The sequence below is a fragment of the Platalea leucorodia genome (genome assembly GCF_965183815.1).
Source record: "Platalea leucorodia genome assembly, chromosome: 19".
NCBI classification, from domain to species: domain Eukaryota; kingdom Metazoa; phylum Chordata; class Aves; order Pelecaniformes; family Threskiornithidae; genus Platalea; species Platalea leucorodia.
The window spans coordinates 991016-1008763 of NC_138841.1; the positions used below are offsets into that span (position 1 = coordinate 991016).

Here is a 17748-nt window from a genome sequence, read left to right on the forward strand (position 1 = left end):
TGCCTTGCTAGCAGCCGTCTTTGCTGGCGGCGTTCCCACGCAGACAGCTCTTCAAATCTTGCTGCAGGTTGGGGTCTCTGAGGTCTGCTCCTCCCCATTACTCCATCTCGCTCTGCTCAGGTGTTCGGGCCTCGATGCCCCGACACAGTGAAGCCAGACCTTTTAAAACAGAGGGAGACAGACTGCCAGGTGTTGCGGGACACATCTGTCAGGGGATGGAGAAGGGGGTCGGGCAGGAAACCACAGCCTGGGTTTGTGCCGCTGAGACGGAGCCGGCTCGACGGCCGATGCCGTGGCTGCGGCGCAGGGCTGTGGTCACTCCGTCGGAGGCGTCCCCACACGCGAGGCGCAGGCGCCGACGAGGATAACCTACGGAGGAAGAGCCCGCACCTACCGACGGCGCCCTGCGTGCTGGGTGCGGGGAGAGGCCCGGGGCTCTGCTGGGACGAGCACGGATTAGCCCCGGCCGTGGGGGAGCGAGCGCGGAGAGGCACGGGGCCGATGCCCGCTCTCCCTGGGCAAGACCTGACGTGCGTGCGTGCGGATCTCTTGCGCCTCTTCGGTGGCCGAACAGCGATTCCGCTGTGCAGGGCTCTCTGAGCGGAACGAAATTCATAGTCAACTAAATAAACCATTACATCAGTGGGGAGAGCGGCAGGGTGGAGGGAAGCCTCAATAAAAGTGCTGGTTGGCGAGTGCAATGATTTTAGGTAACCGAAGTGCCATGGGGAGCTCCTTACGCGAGGCCAGGCGCAGCCCTGGCACCTCTCAGCACCCGTGCCCTAGCTCCTTCTCTGAACTAGCTGATGGAAAAATACTTCCCTCGCTGGCTTCAGTCATTGGGCCCATGCACGCCCGCTCTTGTACGCACGTGGGCACTTCGGGGGAGCTCGGGTCGCTTAAAAGCCACCGAACAAAGTCGATCAAAGCTTTGATTCCTATGGCTCCAACGCAAAATGTCAGACTGACAGCAACTCGGTGGCGTCCCTTTGTATTTTTGGCGCCGGCAGGCGCTGCGGGGGGGGATCATGACTGTTTGGTGCACTGCCCTAGATGGAGCTGCGAAGCAGCTGGGGAAGGGCGGGATAGAGGCAGAGTCGCAGTGCCGCATTCCCGAGATTAGATTAGAGCTCAGCCCTGAACCCTGCGGAGGGGCCAGGCCAGTGAAAGCTAAAGGCTGCGGGAAAGATGGGATGCTAGCCGTCAAGAGCTTCCAAAAATAAAGAGAAGTGGGTCAGAAGGACTGAAGAGGGGCTGGAACGCTTCGTTAAAGTATAAGGGTGAGAAGGAAACAAGCTGTCACTCATTAAGAGAGGATTCCCATCCCCAAAACCACTGCCTGAAATGTCAAAGGTGAGAGCAACCAGACAGCGGAGTTGGAATTTGAGCATAGTTACCATGCGAGAGGAAAAACACTGCACCTGCCCCGCAGGAAAGTATTTTAAGCTTAAAAATAAATAAAATTCTGCACCATGAAAATGAAAGCTATACGTTCCACGGATAGGATGTCTTGGAACTTGTCAAGTCCTTGATTGCGCTGTTGTCACAACACTCTCCGTGCCAGCTGTGTCAGTCATCGCATAAACAACTTCTCGTCACCAGCAAACAGTGTGGGAGGAAAGGGGGGTGCCGTGTCCCCAGAACGCTGCGTTTCGGCGATGGTACTAATGAAAAGCTACCAGGATACCGTAGCACAGAAAGGCAGGCTGTTGTTAGCAAGGGGGCTTGAAAGAGTAGCCAGAATAAATTATCTGTGATAATATATTATTTATTATCTACGATAAAATTATCTGCCCAATGGCATAAAGTTATTTCACTTTGTGATAGTGCAGACCCCTCTAAAGTTGCAAAGAGCTGACTACAACAGTATCTCGAGACTGAGTTTGGCCTGAAAGCAGGGATTCACACCTATTTAATTCCTACGGAATACAATTTATCCTCCTCAAACCAAGAGCGGGTTTTCCTCTCAGTACAGGCTGAATACTCAATCCAAGATAGCTTAATATTTCATGTTTATCCAAATCTTGATGATGGTGGGTTCTGAACCAAGTGCAGAACCCAAGATACTGGGGACGTGATTTCCAATACGCTTTGGCCAAAACAGGAGTCCTGCGCAGCGGCACGTTTTCCAGGTCCTTTCACCCTCGTGGCACAGCAGGATTAGCCTCTGAGAAAAGTCTTACTCAGGTTTTCATTCGGCTTGGCTCACATGGGATTTATACAAACTTTAAATGATTTAAATTTAGAGTGAGAAATTGGAAGAATTTCACATAATCCTGAAGAAAAAAAAAAGATACACCCCCCCCAACCCAAACATATAAAACTCTTTTTAGCGCTCATGTGAAAGCTACATCACCCCCGAGTATCCTTCTTTACCACAGCCTCGTCAAGAAATCTGCTTGATACGATGCCAAGCAAACCAAACATCCCAACTCCTGTCAATAAAGTCTTCATAGTCCGTCTCATTTCCCTTTGTATGGAAGGCAGATTCCGCACCCACACTCATTCAGGCAAATCCCAGTAAGCACCTTACCAGAACGTCTCCAGTACCCTGTCCTCGGCGCGCTGCCGGCACCGGTCCGTTGTCACTGCATACCCCCCGCGCCTCCACCGCAGGCTCTCGTCTGCCCGACGCCTTGGCTCCAGCGCGATCCCTCGTTCAACACCTGCACCTCCGCGGCAGCAAAGGTGAAAGAAACAAAGAAATACTGCAAGAATCACTAAGCCCAGCAGTTTGCAAAAGCTTGTCCTCGCCTAGCCGTGGTATCACCCCCAGTGTGCTGGGCACTTTGCAAACATTCAGGCAACGGAGAGAAAAAATACAGAGCGATGGGCAGCTGCTCAGCACGTGCACTTGGAACTGCCCTGCACCAGAAACGCTGCCCCACTGTGCGTTACAAGGCTGACTTTAAAGTATCTGGGAGAAGGTTCTGGTTTGCATTTACACCAGTACGACCTGACACCGGCTTCAACAAGCCAGATTTCATCCCGCTTAGCTCCTGTTTTCAGTGTCCCTGCACGGACGAGCAGGGTGGAAGGCAAGGTAGGTCTCCTGCTGCTCTGGGCACCCCTGCTGCCGTGCTCCAGGTGGCCCACGAGGCCAAATCCACCACCAGTGGGGATTTTTCAGCAACCCAAATGGGGACTGCCCCTTTCCCCTCTTGTCTGAGCCAAAACACTGGTCCTTCAAGGTCAGCAATAAAATAAACTGGCAAAAGGTAGATGGAGAAGCTGCCAGCTCTGCATCTTGCCAGCTATCTGTCACGCTAATGGATAAATGGATACTTATGCTTCCAGGATTTTCCATCCATTGCTTAACCCGCCCACGGTGAAGTCGTCACTTAATTTTAAATTAAAAGGGGAGCAAGAGGGATTGTTAAAAAGACCTAGAGAAAGCAAGGGAAGGAGACGACATCTGAGAGCCCTGGGTCATCCTACCCCATCCAGCCGCTACCGCTGCTGCTTTGTTCCATATTTAGCTCCTGACAACTGTGCCGAGGGCAGGAACTCCCAGCTCCGGTTTTCCCTCCTCCCTCTGCTGTCTCCTCTCCCTTAGAGCTCTCAGAGATTGCTCTTTCTTTTTCCCAGTGGCCATAACTCAATTCCCCAATACTCAAGAAGATGGCAGAAAAGCAGGAGGAGCCCAGCAACACCCAGAACGGCGAACCTGACAACGCAGAAGAGGGCGAGGAAAAAAAGAAGAAGAAGTTGAAGCGGGAAGACCTGCCACCATTTGAAATTGTGACAGGGTAAGAGGTTTAGATATAAATATGAGGGTGCAAGAGAGCGAAGTGGGGATGTTCAAAGGTCTCTGCCTCGGCTCTTACGTTGGGTAATTAGAGAGGGTATCTCCAGCCAGTGCCCTTCTGAGCGTTCTTAAACAACCTAAGCGTGGCTTTCCTTGTGGTGGGACTTTGCTAAAAGTTTCACTGAGGTTTACAGGGGCTGGATTCGCACCGGGCGGGCAGGCAGATCTGTGCTCGATGCAAGCAGGAGTGTTTCTGCGGTGCTGAGGGCCTCCCGGCAGCGCGAGCCGTCCCGCGGACGGCGGTGGGACCGCTCGCCTGATGGTATCAGGAAGGCGGGCACCGGCCCTTGATGAGCGCTGAACATTGATCTCTTGGTGTGATCAATGCCTCTTGTCTGAAAGTTTCTCTATCTGTGGATTAGGAAAAATACCCCTGCTACGGTTGCTTTGCTTTATGCAGCTAAGGGACAGGTTTCTCAAGAGAGCTAAAAGTGCCCATTTTCAAGGGCTCCAGACCCACAGCTGGAACCTGACTTTCAGAAAAGCCTAACTCGCAGAAAGGCACCAAAACAATCGGCAGTTTTCAAGACAGCGAAGCGGCGAGCAGCTCCTTTTGCTCTGGTGAGGCTGGCCTTTGGAAGAGGCAGATATAACGGAGATCTAGGCAGCTGAACTCTCAAACACAATGGACAGCTGCAACTAGAAAAAACCTGTGTAATCGGTTGTCTCTAAGCATTAGAAAATGCTCGTTGTAGCAGGAGCAAGATGCCCTACGTAGTTCTTCCCTCTGGTCTCCCTTAGCAGTCACCAAGGCAGCGTTCCCAGCGTGTAAACCAAAACCACGATTTCTGCCAGCTGCTTGAATGTAAAGCTGGGGCCAGGCTCTTAAAATCCCGCTTGGAACCCTTATGCACGTGACGGTCACTGGTAAGAAAGATTAAAAACAACTGAAAAAATGTGGCTGGCATTTCTGAAAGCGATGCATGAGGCAGGACAGCACCTGTGTCTGATCTCACACAGCCGGGTTACATCCCTGCACAGGGGTGAAAAAACCATTTTCTTCTTAAAACATGCCTGCTCTGAAAAATCGCTTCTTGGGCTGGGGTTGTTCACAGCCTTTGGTCTCTGTCACACACAATCGCAGAAATGACACCTCTCTGCTAGAGCAGGGACTTTTAAGAAAAGCACATCCCTCTGCTAGAAACGGAGCTAAGACACCAAAAGTTGTTTATATAAGCTACTGAACACACATGGTGCCAACTTCTAGACACTTAAGACATGCACTAAAATGAATCTCAATGAGGAAATGGGGTTTTTCAGCCTTAGAGCAGTCAACTTGCAATTAGAAATCTTCAAACTTCCTTGCTAACCCCAAAGACCTGGATAGGAATTGGTTTGCCAATCGGGGATGAAAAATACTTGCTCAGTGTCATCCTGCAATGAAATTATTTGCTGAAATGACAAGGGCGTTGCAGAATTTGACAGGATTTTCCGCTCCGGCACGGCGGCAGCGAGAACGCGAGGGACGACACCAGGGCGAGAGCGGCCCGCGATGCAGGGAAGCCTCCCGTTACCGCCTGTGCTATCGACACACGCTAAGCCGGTACCAGCCGAGTTTTACATTCTACACGCTGATACCAAGCAAGGCAGGAGTTCACGTTTCTGAAATGAAAGTAGTCAGACGTTCAGTGAGGGACCACAGAGCTGTCAGTATGTGAGTATTTATTACCGTCCTCATCACATATTTGGAAAGTGCTTATAAATATCTGGTGAATTCCTGCAGGAATCATGACCAAACCTCCTCCGATTATTAAGTTATGACTAACAGGCTGGCTACCAAAGGTAAGAATGAGGAAGCAGAGCAGAAATCCTAAAGCACCCTGAAAGAGGTACAGAAAAATCCAGCAATTTTTACTTTCATTTTAAGAAGCAGCCTGTGCCTCAACCTGGTACGATCACGGTTTGGATTCTTCTAATTATTTACAACTTTTCAGCCAATAAAGCCAGTTATGTGAATTATGAGAAAACACATAACTGCAATTGTGGAAGCACTTAAATTCAATTACAGTGCAGCTCAGTTTTAGCCCTTGGATTAGGGGCATCTTAAGACACACAGACGAGTTTTCAAGCTGTTGCTTATATCTCTAAGGAGTCTGGCTTACACAAAAAATACCAGGAACCTAATCGCTCTGTTTAAGAATATTAACTCTTTTTTTGTCAACATTTGGGTCGACACAGTCCTGGGTAAATATAAGCCCCATCTGTGTACCTCTCATGACATTTAAGTAGACACATTTATTTACGCTTTCCCCAGGGTGTAAATGAGGCTCCTTTTAGCAGTGATAAATCCTTGGTTCCTGTTACAGTTGATCATTACAGACTTTCTATAATCAATGAGCCCAGCATGAGTGTGTGTGTTTGTGAAGAGTTGTCAAAGAGCAAGCAAAAGGACACTGTTTTATCAGCTCAAATAACCCAAGACCATAGTATAAATAGTCACCGAACAAATATTTAAATCTAAAGAACATGTCCTGCTAGTTTACAGCATCTTTTAGGTAATCCCACATTTTTATTCTCTCATTAGAAGTTCTGCTTCTCTTCTCCTCCCCAGCATGCGACCGCACTGGGGCCATGCTGGGCAGCCGCTGCGGTCTCCAGCCTACCTCATTTCAGCAGACTCAAAAGCACGTTGCCTGTTCGGTCCAGTACCATTTGTACAGATTGAGGTTTCCGCCTCAATGGGTAAAAGAGGGATAATATTAACACTTGCACACCTCCCATCATTCAAACATGGGAAAATAGGCTTGCCAAGAATTCCTCATTTACTCCGGAACAGTCAGGACGCTATTCAAGGCTAAACCTGAGCTTCCAAAGAAGTTGGCTTAGTTTTTTGTAGTAGACAACACAGCTATGTCAGGGATGTATTTTGATGCTCAGCTGTTTGGAAGGAGTTTTAATCTACCCAAACAAACAATACAGTTGCGATACTTCACTTTGCAGTAAGTTACGAGGGTCATCTGCCAAGCACGCTGTAACTCAAAGGTGAGCTTGTGCAGCACACGGCATTTGCGTCTGTCTGCACCTTACGGTACACGTGGTTTGTTCTTGCCCGTTCTTCCACTGCTGAACCGCTCGCTCCAGGCCTTTCCCCTACTCCGAGGACCAGGGGCACCTTTCCCAAATCCCCGCTGCTGGGAAGAGTCGCATAGCAAGGACTCAGCTAAGCCCTGTCAGGACAGAAGTTTACAATTCACACTTGTGCCGAAACGGCCTCCCTGCTCGGGTTTACGTGGGATTAAGCGGATTCTCGCTAGCTAGCACGCACGGCTCATTGGTTGCCTGCCTGTCCGTGATCAGCAAATTTTCCAAGCTCTCAGCCAGCTACTGACAGACTTGGAAAATGCCCTTCGCTTTGTTTATATTCTTTATCGGAAACTTGTTAATTACGCCGCTGCACAGTCCGTGTTGCTAGGAGGACAGATTTAGGTGAACATCCCAGCTAATCTTAGACAGACGCCGCGATGATAAGCAATAAAATCCGTCTGGAAGGCCTGACTAAATACCCCGCTGAGTCAGTGCATCCTGGAACAGATCGCTGCCGTTCACCAAAACATAGAGACTCAACCTCGTCACCGATGTAAGCGCTTTGCAGTCAAGAGAGTTAAATCAGGAAGGAACTTCCATGTGATTCTGATGTGCTACATTTAAATATATGATGTTATTTTAAAACAACTGACAGTGGCCTTACGAACTTAGCTCTGAAACAAGGCAATGGGTGGCTTATGCCAGACCCAACATAGCCGGACTTCAAAGAAATCATTAATTAAAGAATCATTAAATCATTAACCAAAAAACCATTCATTATCTAGGATATAAAGCAGGAAAAGCGCTATTCTTGGAAGCATGTGAATTGTTTTTGTCTCAAAGAACAAGAGAAAGGACTTCAGGGAATAAGAGGCACTATGCTAAAGCCTGGTAGTACTCTTTAATAAAATCAGTGGAATCTTGCAATTCGTCTTAAAGAAAACGACACTCCCTCTAACAGGTAACTTTAAATCATCTAACCTAAGGGAACAGAGGTCAAAACGCTACGACAAGGAAGCTAAAGCAGGCTTTCAGGGTAGTTCAGAGCTTGTGCGAGCCAGTGCGAGTTTCCCTTACCCAGGCTTGTGCAAACTCTCGATGCAAACCAGAGAACCACAAACAAAATCATACCAAACCAGCACGATTTATTTGCTCATTAATCAACATAAAAGTCTGTATCCACACTACTGCTTCCCATCCCTCATTAATACAGTGCCAGCTAAGACAGTAATAGCAGGGACGGCTCCCAAACAGGCTTTTCTATTAAGTCCCGTCTTGTGCAGATCTCATCAAAGTAGAATTGAACAATGTAAGGGTTTAATTATATCGTTTAAGCAGCAGCTGAAAACCTGCTTCTAGTAAAACTTCTGAAGCCAAACTTGTACTCTAAACTTCCACTGTCGCGAATCAACGATATGTGAAAAGAACGACGGTGGTCTGTGCCTGACAGCAACGGCAGATATTCCCCGTGCAGACGCAGTTCTATGAACACGAGCGTTCCTGCTCCTACCTCCTGTTGCATTTGGAAGATTAACGGTCTCCCTCTCTCAGGGCAAAGTACAACTGTGCCAACCCAACCGCATCAACTCGCACACCATTTGGCTGGTATAGTACGCTGCTCTTCCAAGTGAAGCTGTTCATCTGTAAAATCATGCTGTTGGGAAATCCAAAACAGAGGTGGGAACTATAACTCCAGGCCTTTTACTGCGAATCTGTGTAGCAGACCCAAACGGACCCTAGACACCACTGTAGCATCATAAAAAATTAAATAGAGAGGGTGTTCTTTTATGTTTTAACTTTCCCAAAAGCCAAAAATGCCACAGGACTTTGGCAGCCAGAAAATTCTTGGCTGCATTACAAGAAGTATGGAATATACACACACCAAAGAGACATTTCTGAAACTTTGTAAGTGGAATTAAACATTTATGGAAAATTGTATTTAAACTTTTAAAATAACTCAGCTGAAGAAGCTTGACAATAGCTATAATTTACTCTGAGTTATGTATTTAGACAGCAAAGAATTTCCAATTCCTATCTAAGCACAAAGCCATTTGCTCACAGTACATAGTGTAATATTTGCAGCCGGGTATTACATGAAGAACTCCTGTTCCCTGGTCTTTCTGTTCAAACATTCCTGCTCCAGTCCCCCTGATCCGCACAGAATTTCATGCTGTTTGGGGTGTTTCATGCAGTCCTAGCAAAGCCTTGTCCGTTGCGCTCTACAGAAAGACATCCATTAATTTTGAAAGGCATCAGATCCAGCTCTTCATGAACAGTCCTTATTCCTGACCTGCAACCATCCCGCATTTTCGCCGTGGCCCATACCGGCACTTCCCACTAGCGAACCGAGAGCACGTTCGCTCGTGGTTCCCACGTTACTAAGCGAGCATAAAACATACTGATTTCCATCCTCTGCACTCTTTTCCATACCCTTCGCTTCCACTGTCCCTGGAGACATCTTGTGAGATGTTGCATCGCAAATCGCTCTTTCCTCTCAGCAGAACGACACTTTGCCACTTACTCCTGCAGCCTCGTTGCTCTCCCCAATTAAAATTTCCAAGAGCCTGAGAATCTCTGCTGACCTTTGCGGGGTGTACCCCCTGGAGAGGCCTGACGTTATAGTCTGACTATAGATGAGACAGGGATGAATGAGACACTTACTGTTTTACAAAGATTCGTTATTGCCTCGCTGGGAATATCAAGGTTATAGGTCCACCTAAAGCTCAGATGAGAGGAGTACAACATGCCAGAAGATTACTAGTGTGTAATAAATGAAATGTTGTGTTACTACTTTTCGTTATTTCACGTTGGCTTTGGCTGCTCTGTGCAGTCTTTGCTCCCATCCTTTGTAGCATTTAGCAGGTCACAGGCATGTTGGTCGCAGTATCTTTTTCATCTTTCCACCTACCACCCTTCAAGCTCCAGCTCTTGTAGTGATGTCCTCCGCGGAGAGATGCTACGGGGGGCAATCGGGAAAGCCTGGCACTCCATCAGAAAGTAACAGGTCCCATGAGATGATGCAGCTTTCCTTTTTCTCCTCTTCAGTCAGCAATGCATAAAAGCTATATGCAGCATTTTACGGGACTTATTTTACCTTCCCTAAATAACAGCAGACTACCTTCTTTGAGTGAAAGAGGACCGCAAACACATTACCCACTGCGATGATTCACTTTGGATTATGCTCATTTAGAGACCCAGAATGGGAGAGATGCACAACATTAAAAAAATGTATCTGAAGTTTATCAGTAGTGTCCATGAGACAGCTATCAAATTTCAGTGGGAAATACACTTTTTCATAGCAAAGTTAGATTTGATCTCAGATATTTTATTAAACCAAAGTCACAACATAATCGTACTGAATATTAGTATTCAACTGATACTGGAAGAGTAAAACTAGAACACGTAAAAACTGCAACTAGTCAGTCACGCTTGCCTCTGCTCAGAGGAAATCCAGCCTGCAAAAGCACGGGGGGTAAAACGTTAATTAGCAATGCCAGGGTTATCATCCTGACAATTTAGGACGACAGGTCCTGCAGCTGAACATTGCAACACCACACTGAAAGAACTGTATTAATGGCCTAGCAAACAGTAGAACGCTTCAGTCTACAAGTGCATTAAGACTGGGAAAACGCCAATTACTGTCCCTCCTTACCAACAGTAAATATCATAGTCTCAAGAAACAGATTTCAGAAGCAAGTTCCTCTTCAAACACCTCAATGCAGACACCAGAAATTCCCAGTACAAGTTTGTTAAAATTAAGTGAAAAAGACTAGGTAGTGAGAACGGGCCTGGAAGCCTCAGCACACAGCAAAACTAGCTGTCTTGTAATTTTCAATGTATTTTTATCCTGCTATTAAAAGGCATCTCCTTTTAATACACGGAGAAATACAGCCATCATAGATGCAGTGACTTGTCCAAGATCACACAGGAACTAAACCGATGCTGTAACCCTTTACTATCTGCCTCTGAGATGCTTCTCTCCTCTCCACTCTTTATAGGGAGCGCCTCCCAGCCATATTTTTCAAATTCCAGTTCAGGAACGTGGAATACAGCTCAGGCAGGAACAAAACCTTCCTGTGTTACGTCGTCGAGACCCAAGGCAAAGAGTCAGTGACTTCTCGGGGTTACCTGGAAGACGAGCATGCAGCCGCCCATGCAGAAATGGCTTTCTTCAACACAATTTTACCAAAGTGTGAATCAAGCCTCCGCTACAACATCACCTGGTACGTCTCCTCCAGCCCCTGCGTGACCTGCGCCGATCGGATAACCGAGACCCTAAAGAAGAACAAGAACCTGCGTCTGACAATCATGGTAGGGCGTCTCTTCATGTGGGAAGACCCAGAAATGCAGGCTGCCCTGAAAAAAATGAAGTCGGCTGGCTGCAAGCTGAGGATTATGAAGCCTCAAGACTTTGAGTATGTCTGGCAGAACTTTGTGGAGCAGGAGGAAGGAGAGGAAGCAAAGGCTTTCGTGCCATGGGAGGACATTCAAGAGAACTTCCACTATTACGAGGAAAAGTTGGCAGAGATTTTGCACTGAAGCTCACGTGAGTGAGGATTTCCACTTGGTCACCCAGCTCCTTGTATCAGTATCACAGACTCCTCTTTTTTCTTCGGGTTGTTAAAGGCGAAACCCAGAGCCAATTTCAGTCACTGTTACTGTCGTACGTCCCTGGCCGGGTTTGCCTGCACCTGAATACTGAAAATAATCCTAGGCAGTAACTTACCCCTTCAAGGGTAGTAACGCTGCAGTGGGCTCCTCCACAGCAGACAGGCAAGGGCTTTAGAGCTTTTTCTTTTTCCTCTCAGACTAAACACCTCCAGGAATAAAGAACAAAAAGGCACCAGGGTCACTAGGTGCAACAAGAACACCGCATTGTTCCCCACGTGCATGATATTCAGGACACATGCGGAAACAGTGAGAGGAATGTAGAGAAGAGGGGATTTCCCCCACCCCCCAAAGTCTAGCCCTCCAGAAAAAAACCCAACCACTGAAGGAAATCGCAGTTACAATTGCAGAATTCCCTTTTTTTTTTTTTAAGGGGTACTAAAGAGTCACCTATTTAAGCCATAAAACACGAAAGCCTTTGAAGCTTCTAACACGTCTCTCTTTCTCCTTACCCAGGAGCAATTCAGAAAAGATCTGTGAAGAGAGATGCGACAGACGTGGACATCTGGGACGCTCCTGCTTTCCAAAGCTTTGATTCCAGCAGGATGGAGTGTCAGCTTCTGGAAGGCTCGGCCCTGACGGACTACAAATACATATACAACACAGATCTTCGGTGTTTGGGATTTTTTGGTTTATTGTGTTCCTCTCCCCCCGCCCCAAACCAACCCGTGCCGCCCCTGCTGACAGGAGAGCCGAAGGCAGCATACTGCGCGGCTAAAGCCTTGAAGGAAACGGAGGGCAGTGGCCCTACAGGAAAGGCTGCAGCCCTCGCACGCTGGGACTCCTTTATGAGAAAAGATCTTAGAACAAAGCTGCCAATTAGATAAATGCATTTAGAAAGTACATACTTCATAAATGTTAAAGAGAAAGGAATTTAAGATGAAAAAAAGGGTTTCTTCCTGTCCTCCTCAATAATCAGAGCTGTGATTTAAATTAGGGCTAACGGGTCTATTCTACATTATGATGGAGCCCTAAGTACTTGATTTCCGATACATCAAATACCTTCTCCCCTTGTTCAATGATGTTTGTGATATAAAACTGGGAAAAGCAAAGTGAAATAAAATTGGAATCACTGCAAAAGCTAAAGCACTGTTTATTCCTTCTTCTCTATTTGCAAGAGGTCCTAAATCTAATCTGACAAGTAAGACATCCTGGGACAGCCACGTATGAAATATTTCGTAGCTGAAGTGCGGCATGATGAGAAGGGAGAATCACTATATGCCAAAAAATTTCAAGAGTACATACAGGCGGGCGGGAGAGAGCGAGAATATGCGCGTATCGCTTCCCGTAGCAAGCAAGGCAGAGACCAAACACGGGGCACAGGGACGCTCATCAGCTCAGAAACCTGGCCAGAGGAGGGGGGTTCGTCACGCTGGTGCCTCCTGCACTGTCACAGGCTGGAAGGGTGCTACACACACACACACGCGCACGCAGACAGACAGACACAGACACACACACAGACACAGAGCTGCGGGCCGCACCCATCTCTTACTTCAGTCAACTGCGCTAAATTCTGGCATACATTTTCAAGGCAGAAAAACCAAGCAGGCATGAGAACACCTTTGTGGAGCCGCTGCGGATTTCATTGCTTTGCCACTAGATTTAAAAACCAAACATAAATATGCGTAAGGACTACATCAATGAGCAGTCCTGATGTCCACTCCCGATCAGCTAATACTCCAAGTTCCTATTTGTCGGAGTTTATTTTTTTTTCAGTTGTGTATTTAGCTACAGCAATTATCCACCAAAACCAAGTTTACAAAGGATGGTCAACAAACATGAGAGTAATAATATGAAGCTCTAAAAGACACAAACAGGATTTGCAGATCTGCATCAGCAAAGAAACCGCACAATACAGATTAACCCACAACGCTCAGAACAGAAAACGCTCCACCCATTCAACTCATACTGAAAACCAATTAGGAACCCTATGGTATGCCAAAAACTTCTCAACTGTTCTGTCCCATCTTTTAGCTTTATTAAGTGTATCTGGCATTTTTCTGGGCATTCAGTATGAGAGAAGTCAAAAAGCTTTGTTATTACGGGAGGGTGGGGAAAACCAAGCAAAGGGAATGCAGAGCAGGTGACAGTTCTTCAGTACTGGAACCAGACTTCCAAAAATCCAGTGTTTACCAGTGGCCCGATGAACTAAGCTGTTACTGATTGCTTTTGCTATTGGTGACATCAAACACCAAACTACATAGAACAGCTAAACTACAAATGCAGTAAGAAAGAAACATCAGAAACAAGCCTTAAACTCTCGACTATGACTTTTTACAGCACATCAGTCATTCACTTGCGTGGATTCTCAGAAAACTGAGTTCTGCAGACTATGCCAATTACACAGGATAAAATGCACCCACGAGGTGTCTGTACACATCTCCGGCATTCCCCTTCACACCCAGCTTTCCTCCAGAACCCAGCCGCAACGCAAACAGACACAGGTATGTTTTTCAAAAGGACCGTGCTCTGAGCTGACAGCAGAGTACTGAAGAGCTATTTATTTAACGTTGACAGCATGATTCTTAGCGAGTACAATCTCATAAAAAATAGTATTTGTTGCCAGAAGGCAGAAATTAAATTTTTAATCCTGTAACGAACAGAGTAAGTAAACTGTATGCCAGATATGAACATTGCAAAACTTTAAAAAAAAAAAAAAAAGGTGACAGGGCTCCACAGCTCATCATTACCAACCGTAACTACAAACCAACAAATGCCGAAGCAACAGACAGCTCCAATTTCACTCTGCGCAGGAACTGTCAGCTTTAAGTAGAAACTCTAGTGCAGGCAGGTGCTCCGTGGAGGACCAGTGACATCTGGTGGCTTGCTGGGACAGACCAGGAACCCCCCACGGGTTACCGCAACACCCCTGCCTTCTTCACAGCCTCCCTGAACACTACATCCCGAATTAGCTGCTCTGGAGCTTTCTGTTGTTGTTGTTGTTAAAAGCCACTGCCACTGCCAACACAGGAGTGAGCTACGCTCAGACGAAGAATGTGCTCAGCATGCAGTTTCCCCCCTGATCGCTTAACAGGTTTCCACTCCTGAAAGCAAGGGAAATGGGGCTCTCTTTAAACTCTTTTGCTCACAGAGTGTAAACTGTGATCTTGATATCTGTGTCTTCAAACACCTCCCCAAGTATTGCTGAAACTTTATTCCAATCCAGGCCGTCAAGTCCACATCCAATCCTGGAAAATAAGACATCGCAACAGCTGTAATGGCCTCTTTTAGAGCACACTATGAACAACTAGCCCTTCCAGCAGCTACGATCTTATGTGGCACTAACTCAGCTCACCATAAATCAACATAATGCAGTTACACTAAGGAAACCGAGCCTGTATGTTTTGCCATCATTTAAACGCTCTGGGAAATGCAAATTTCATTTATGCAATTGAACAGAAGAGTTGAATAGAAGTGAAGCGGATACTTGAACTCTTATTTCACGGCAGGGGATCAGCTCTCAAACAGCCTTCCACACAAGAAACGCCAAAGTATCTACACTGCAGTAACTCATTTTCTTACCTAGGCATGGAAATGTCAGTAACTCCATTGTTTAGACAGTGAGCTTTCATGGCTTCTAAGCTCTTTCGCATAGTCTCATATGTTGGTTTGTGAGAAACTTTCTTCTTCGTAATCTAAGTATAAATGTAAAAGGTCAGTTGTGCCTTCGGTATGATCACTGCACACTTTTTTTTAAAAAACGCATTCCACTACACTCTGAAACCCCACACCCAGACTGGCTACAGTGAAGATGTGCTGGTTTTGGCTGGGGTAGAGTTAATTTTCTTCGCAGTAGCCAGTATGAGGCTATGTTTCAGATTTGTGCTGTAAACAGTGTTGGTAACACAGCTATGTTTTCGTTCCTGCTGAGCCGCGCTTACACAGAGCCAAGGCTTTTTCTGCTCCTCACCCCACCAGCGAGGAGGCTGGGGGGCACAAGGAGTGGGGAGGGGACGCGGCTGGGACAGCTGCCCCCAGCTGCCCAAAGGGACATCCCACACCGTATGGCGCTGTGCTCAGCGCAGGAAGCTGGGGGAAGAAGGAGGAAGGGGGGAGCATTCAGAGTGATGGCGTTTGTCTTCCCAAGTCACCGTTGGTGTAATGGAGCCCTGCTTTCCCAGAGATGGCTGAGCACCTGCCTGCCGATGTTTTGCTTTGCTTGCGTGCGTGGCTTTTGCTTTACCTATTAAGCTGTCTTTATCTCAACCCATGAGTTTTCTCACTTTTACTCTTCCAATTCTCTCCCCCATCCCACCGGGGGGGAGTGAGCGAGTGGCTGGATGGGGCTTAGTTGCCAGCTGGGGTTAAACCACGACAGAAGGGAAAAAGAACTATGTTCCACAGCTTAAAATTGTATAATTTAACAGCTAGTTTTGTCAATTTAAAGTTTAAATATACATACACAAGAGAGCTTGGCTTCTCCTCAACTAGCAGTCTTTGAGTAACACATCTCACACTTCTTATTTAGAAGAGCATACTCGAAAAACCCACAACTATTAAAGCCCCCATCATCATATCTAATACGGTTTAGTTACAGGGAAGCGCCTGAGTAACATCCCACTCTTACCAAGTAGTAAATGTATCGGTCCTCTCTTTGGAGAACCGCCACCTCTCCAGTCTTCTTTTCTGAAGCGAAGAAATGAAGAAGGTATTTTTAAAACACTTACACTCTGCTCCGTAATCCCCCCCGCACCCCAAGTAGCTTGGAATACCCTTACTGCTGGAAATCAAGGTTTTCCCTTCAGCTCCTGCATGTCCACCCCACGCGCATCACTCACGTTGATCCAACAGCTCTTGTACGCCTCCAAACTTTTTCTTAAAAAGAACAGCTATGCCTGCACCCATGCGACAGTCCTCGCTGATGCAGTGAGCCAAGGCGTCCGTCTGGGGGCATGAGAAAAGGTCCCCCTTGACACACTTGATCTGGAAAACACCACAAACAGAAGGGTAAATAAAAATAAGCCGAGTGCTGTCTCATATAAGAGAATACTCAGGTGACAGGGAACTCGGCAAGGCTGTACAGTAATGAGCGTAAGGCATCGAGTTTAAGATGCAGTTCACAAGTAAATGAGCTGGCATGAATTATGATCCCAACATACAGGTAACTACCTTTTCTACAAGGCCAGTTATGAGCATCACGTGCCAGCTCAGCAGTTAATTTTACAGTATCAACGCTTAAGAAGGAAAATTATGTAATAGAGCACAGCAGGATTAGTGCACACCTTCAGCGCACCATCAGCGTGCCAGCACTGGACATCCCCAGACATTCAGTCGAGCCCGTACGCTCTGTGCTGTTGCGCAATATCCGCACCACTGACATAACCACAAAAGCACAAGGAATTTAGCAGTATCAGCCCCTTCCCTCCAGAAAGCTACAGGGTACAGCCAGCTGCCATGTTACGAGGGGGACGGGAAGGCCTCTTTACAGAGACACGCATCGCAGCAGTAGCCCAGATAACCCATTTTCTACGCACTCTCTCCTCCTGATCCTTGGAGAAGTGGGTGGCCATGGTAACGCGGGCTATGGTGAAGACTCCCGCAGCTGGAAAGATGACAGAGAGAAAAAGAGAGTTATTAGGAATCCCAAGCTAGGCAATAAGCTGGTGTGCCAGAAGGTGCAAGGCTAAGCCTACTTTATCTACGGGACAGCTGGGACAATCAAGACGCCCCCAGAAAGCAGCAAAGGGGGAGGCCAGCACCCCCGGCAGTGTGGCGCAAGCTTTCCTGCTGCACCCCGCAGCCCCGGCCCGTGAGCTGCGAGCAGGCCCCAGTCCAGGGTCACCCCACAGCCGGCACCCAGGGGCCTGCCATCCTCCTCCAAGTCACCCCTGCCCCTCCAGGAAACCCCTCGGCAGGCCACACCCGCGGTGTGCAGAAGGATCCGCCGGGCCGGGGCCTGCGGCAGGGAGAGCCGCGCCAGCGCTGCCCACATCGGCCGGCCCGCCCCGCCTCCGCGGCGCCCTCAGCGGCACACGGACATGGCCGCCGCCGCCGCGCGCCTCTCTAGGCGGGCCGGAGGACCGCCCTCTCTATGATACTCACCGAGAACATTCCGCGGGCCGACCCGCCCTCGCCACGGCGCATGCGCAAGGCGCTCGGAGGCGGAGCCTGGCGGAAGGGGGCGGAGCCTCAGCCGGCGCTTGCGCGTGGCGGCGCGCCGCGCCTGGTGCGCAGGCGCAGTCGCCGCGGCTGGGCGGGGCGCGGGGGGGCGGGGCCCGGCGCCCAGGGCCGCGGCGAGGGAGGCGGGG

At 48.0% G+C, this 17748-nt stretch overlaps 2 protein-coding genes across 12 annotated transcripts; one reads left to right on the top strand and one right to left on the bottom strand.

The window, feature by feature from the left end:
• Positions 1–2533: 2533 nt before the first annotated feature.
• Positions 2534–17561, bottom strand: OARD1 (O-acyl-ADP-ribose deacylase 1). 10 transcript variants are annotated; one of them, XR_014230200.1, is made up of 9 exons: positions 17543–17561; positions 16975–17042; positions 16279–16423; positions 16068–16126; positions 15023–15135; positions 14590–14688; positions 11953–12083; positions 11559–11649; positions 10980–11107 (listed from the first exon to the last, which is right to left on the bottom strand). XR_014230200.1 is itself a non-coding variant. In XM_082330324.1 (8 exons), the coding sequence occupies exons 1-8, from the start codon at positions 17430–17432 to the stop codon at positions 11642–11644; spliced, it is 693 nt and encodes a 230-aa protein (XP_082186450.1). In that variant the 5' UTR covers positions 17433–17482; the 3' UTR covers positions 11374–11641. The 10 variants fall into 10 exon arrangements, 5 of the variants coding, with proteins under 5 accessions (XP_082186453.1, XP_082186452.1, XP_082186450.1 ...); XR_014230201.1 differs by lacking the exon at positions 17543–17561 and adding an exon at positions 17363–17482 and having other exon boundaries at positions 11559–11641; XR_014230202.1 differs by lacking the exon at positions 17543–17561 and adding an exon at positions 17363–17482.
• APOBEC2 (apolipoprotein B mRNA editing enzyme catalytic subunit 2) lies at positions 2715–12098 on the top strand. 2 transcript variants are annotated; one of them, XM_082330332.1, is made up of 4 exons: positions 2715–3043; positions 3589–3749; positions 10831–11378; positions 11957–12098. In XM_082330332.1, exons 2-3 carry the CDS (start codon positions 3622–3624, stop codon positions 11369–11371), a joined length of 669 nt encoding a protein of 222 aa, XP_082186458.1. In that variant the 5' UTR covers positions 2715–3043; positions 3589–3621; the 3' UTR covers positions 11372–11378; positions 11957–12098. The 2 variants fall into 2 exon arrangements, with proteins under 2 accessions (XP_082186458.1, XP_082186457.1); XM_082330331.1 differs by having other exon boundaries at positions 2715–3749.
• Positions 17562–17748: the final 187 nt, after the last annotated feature.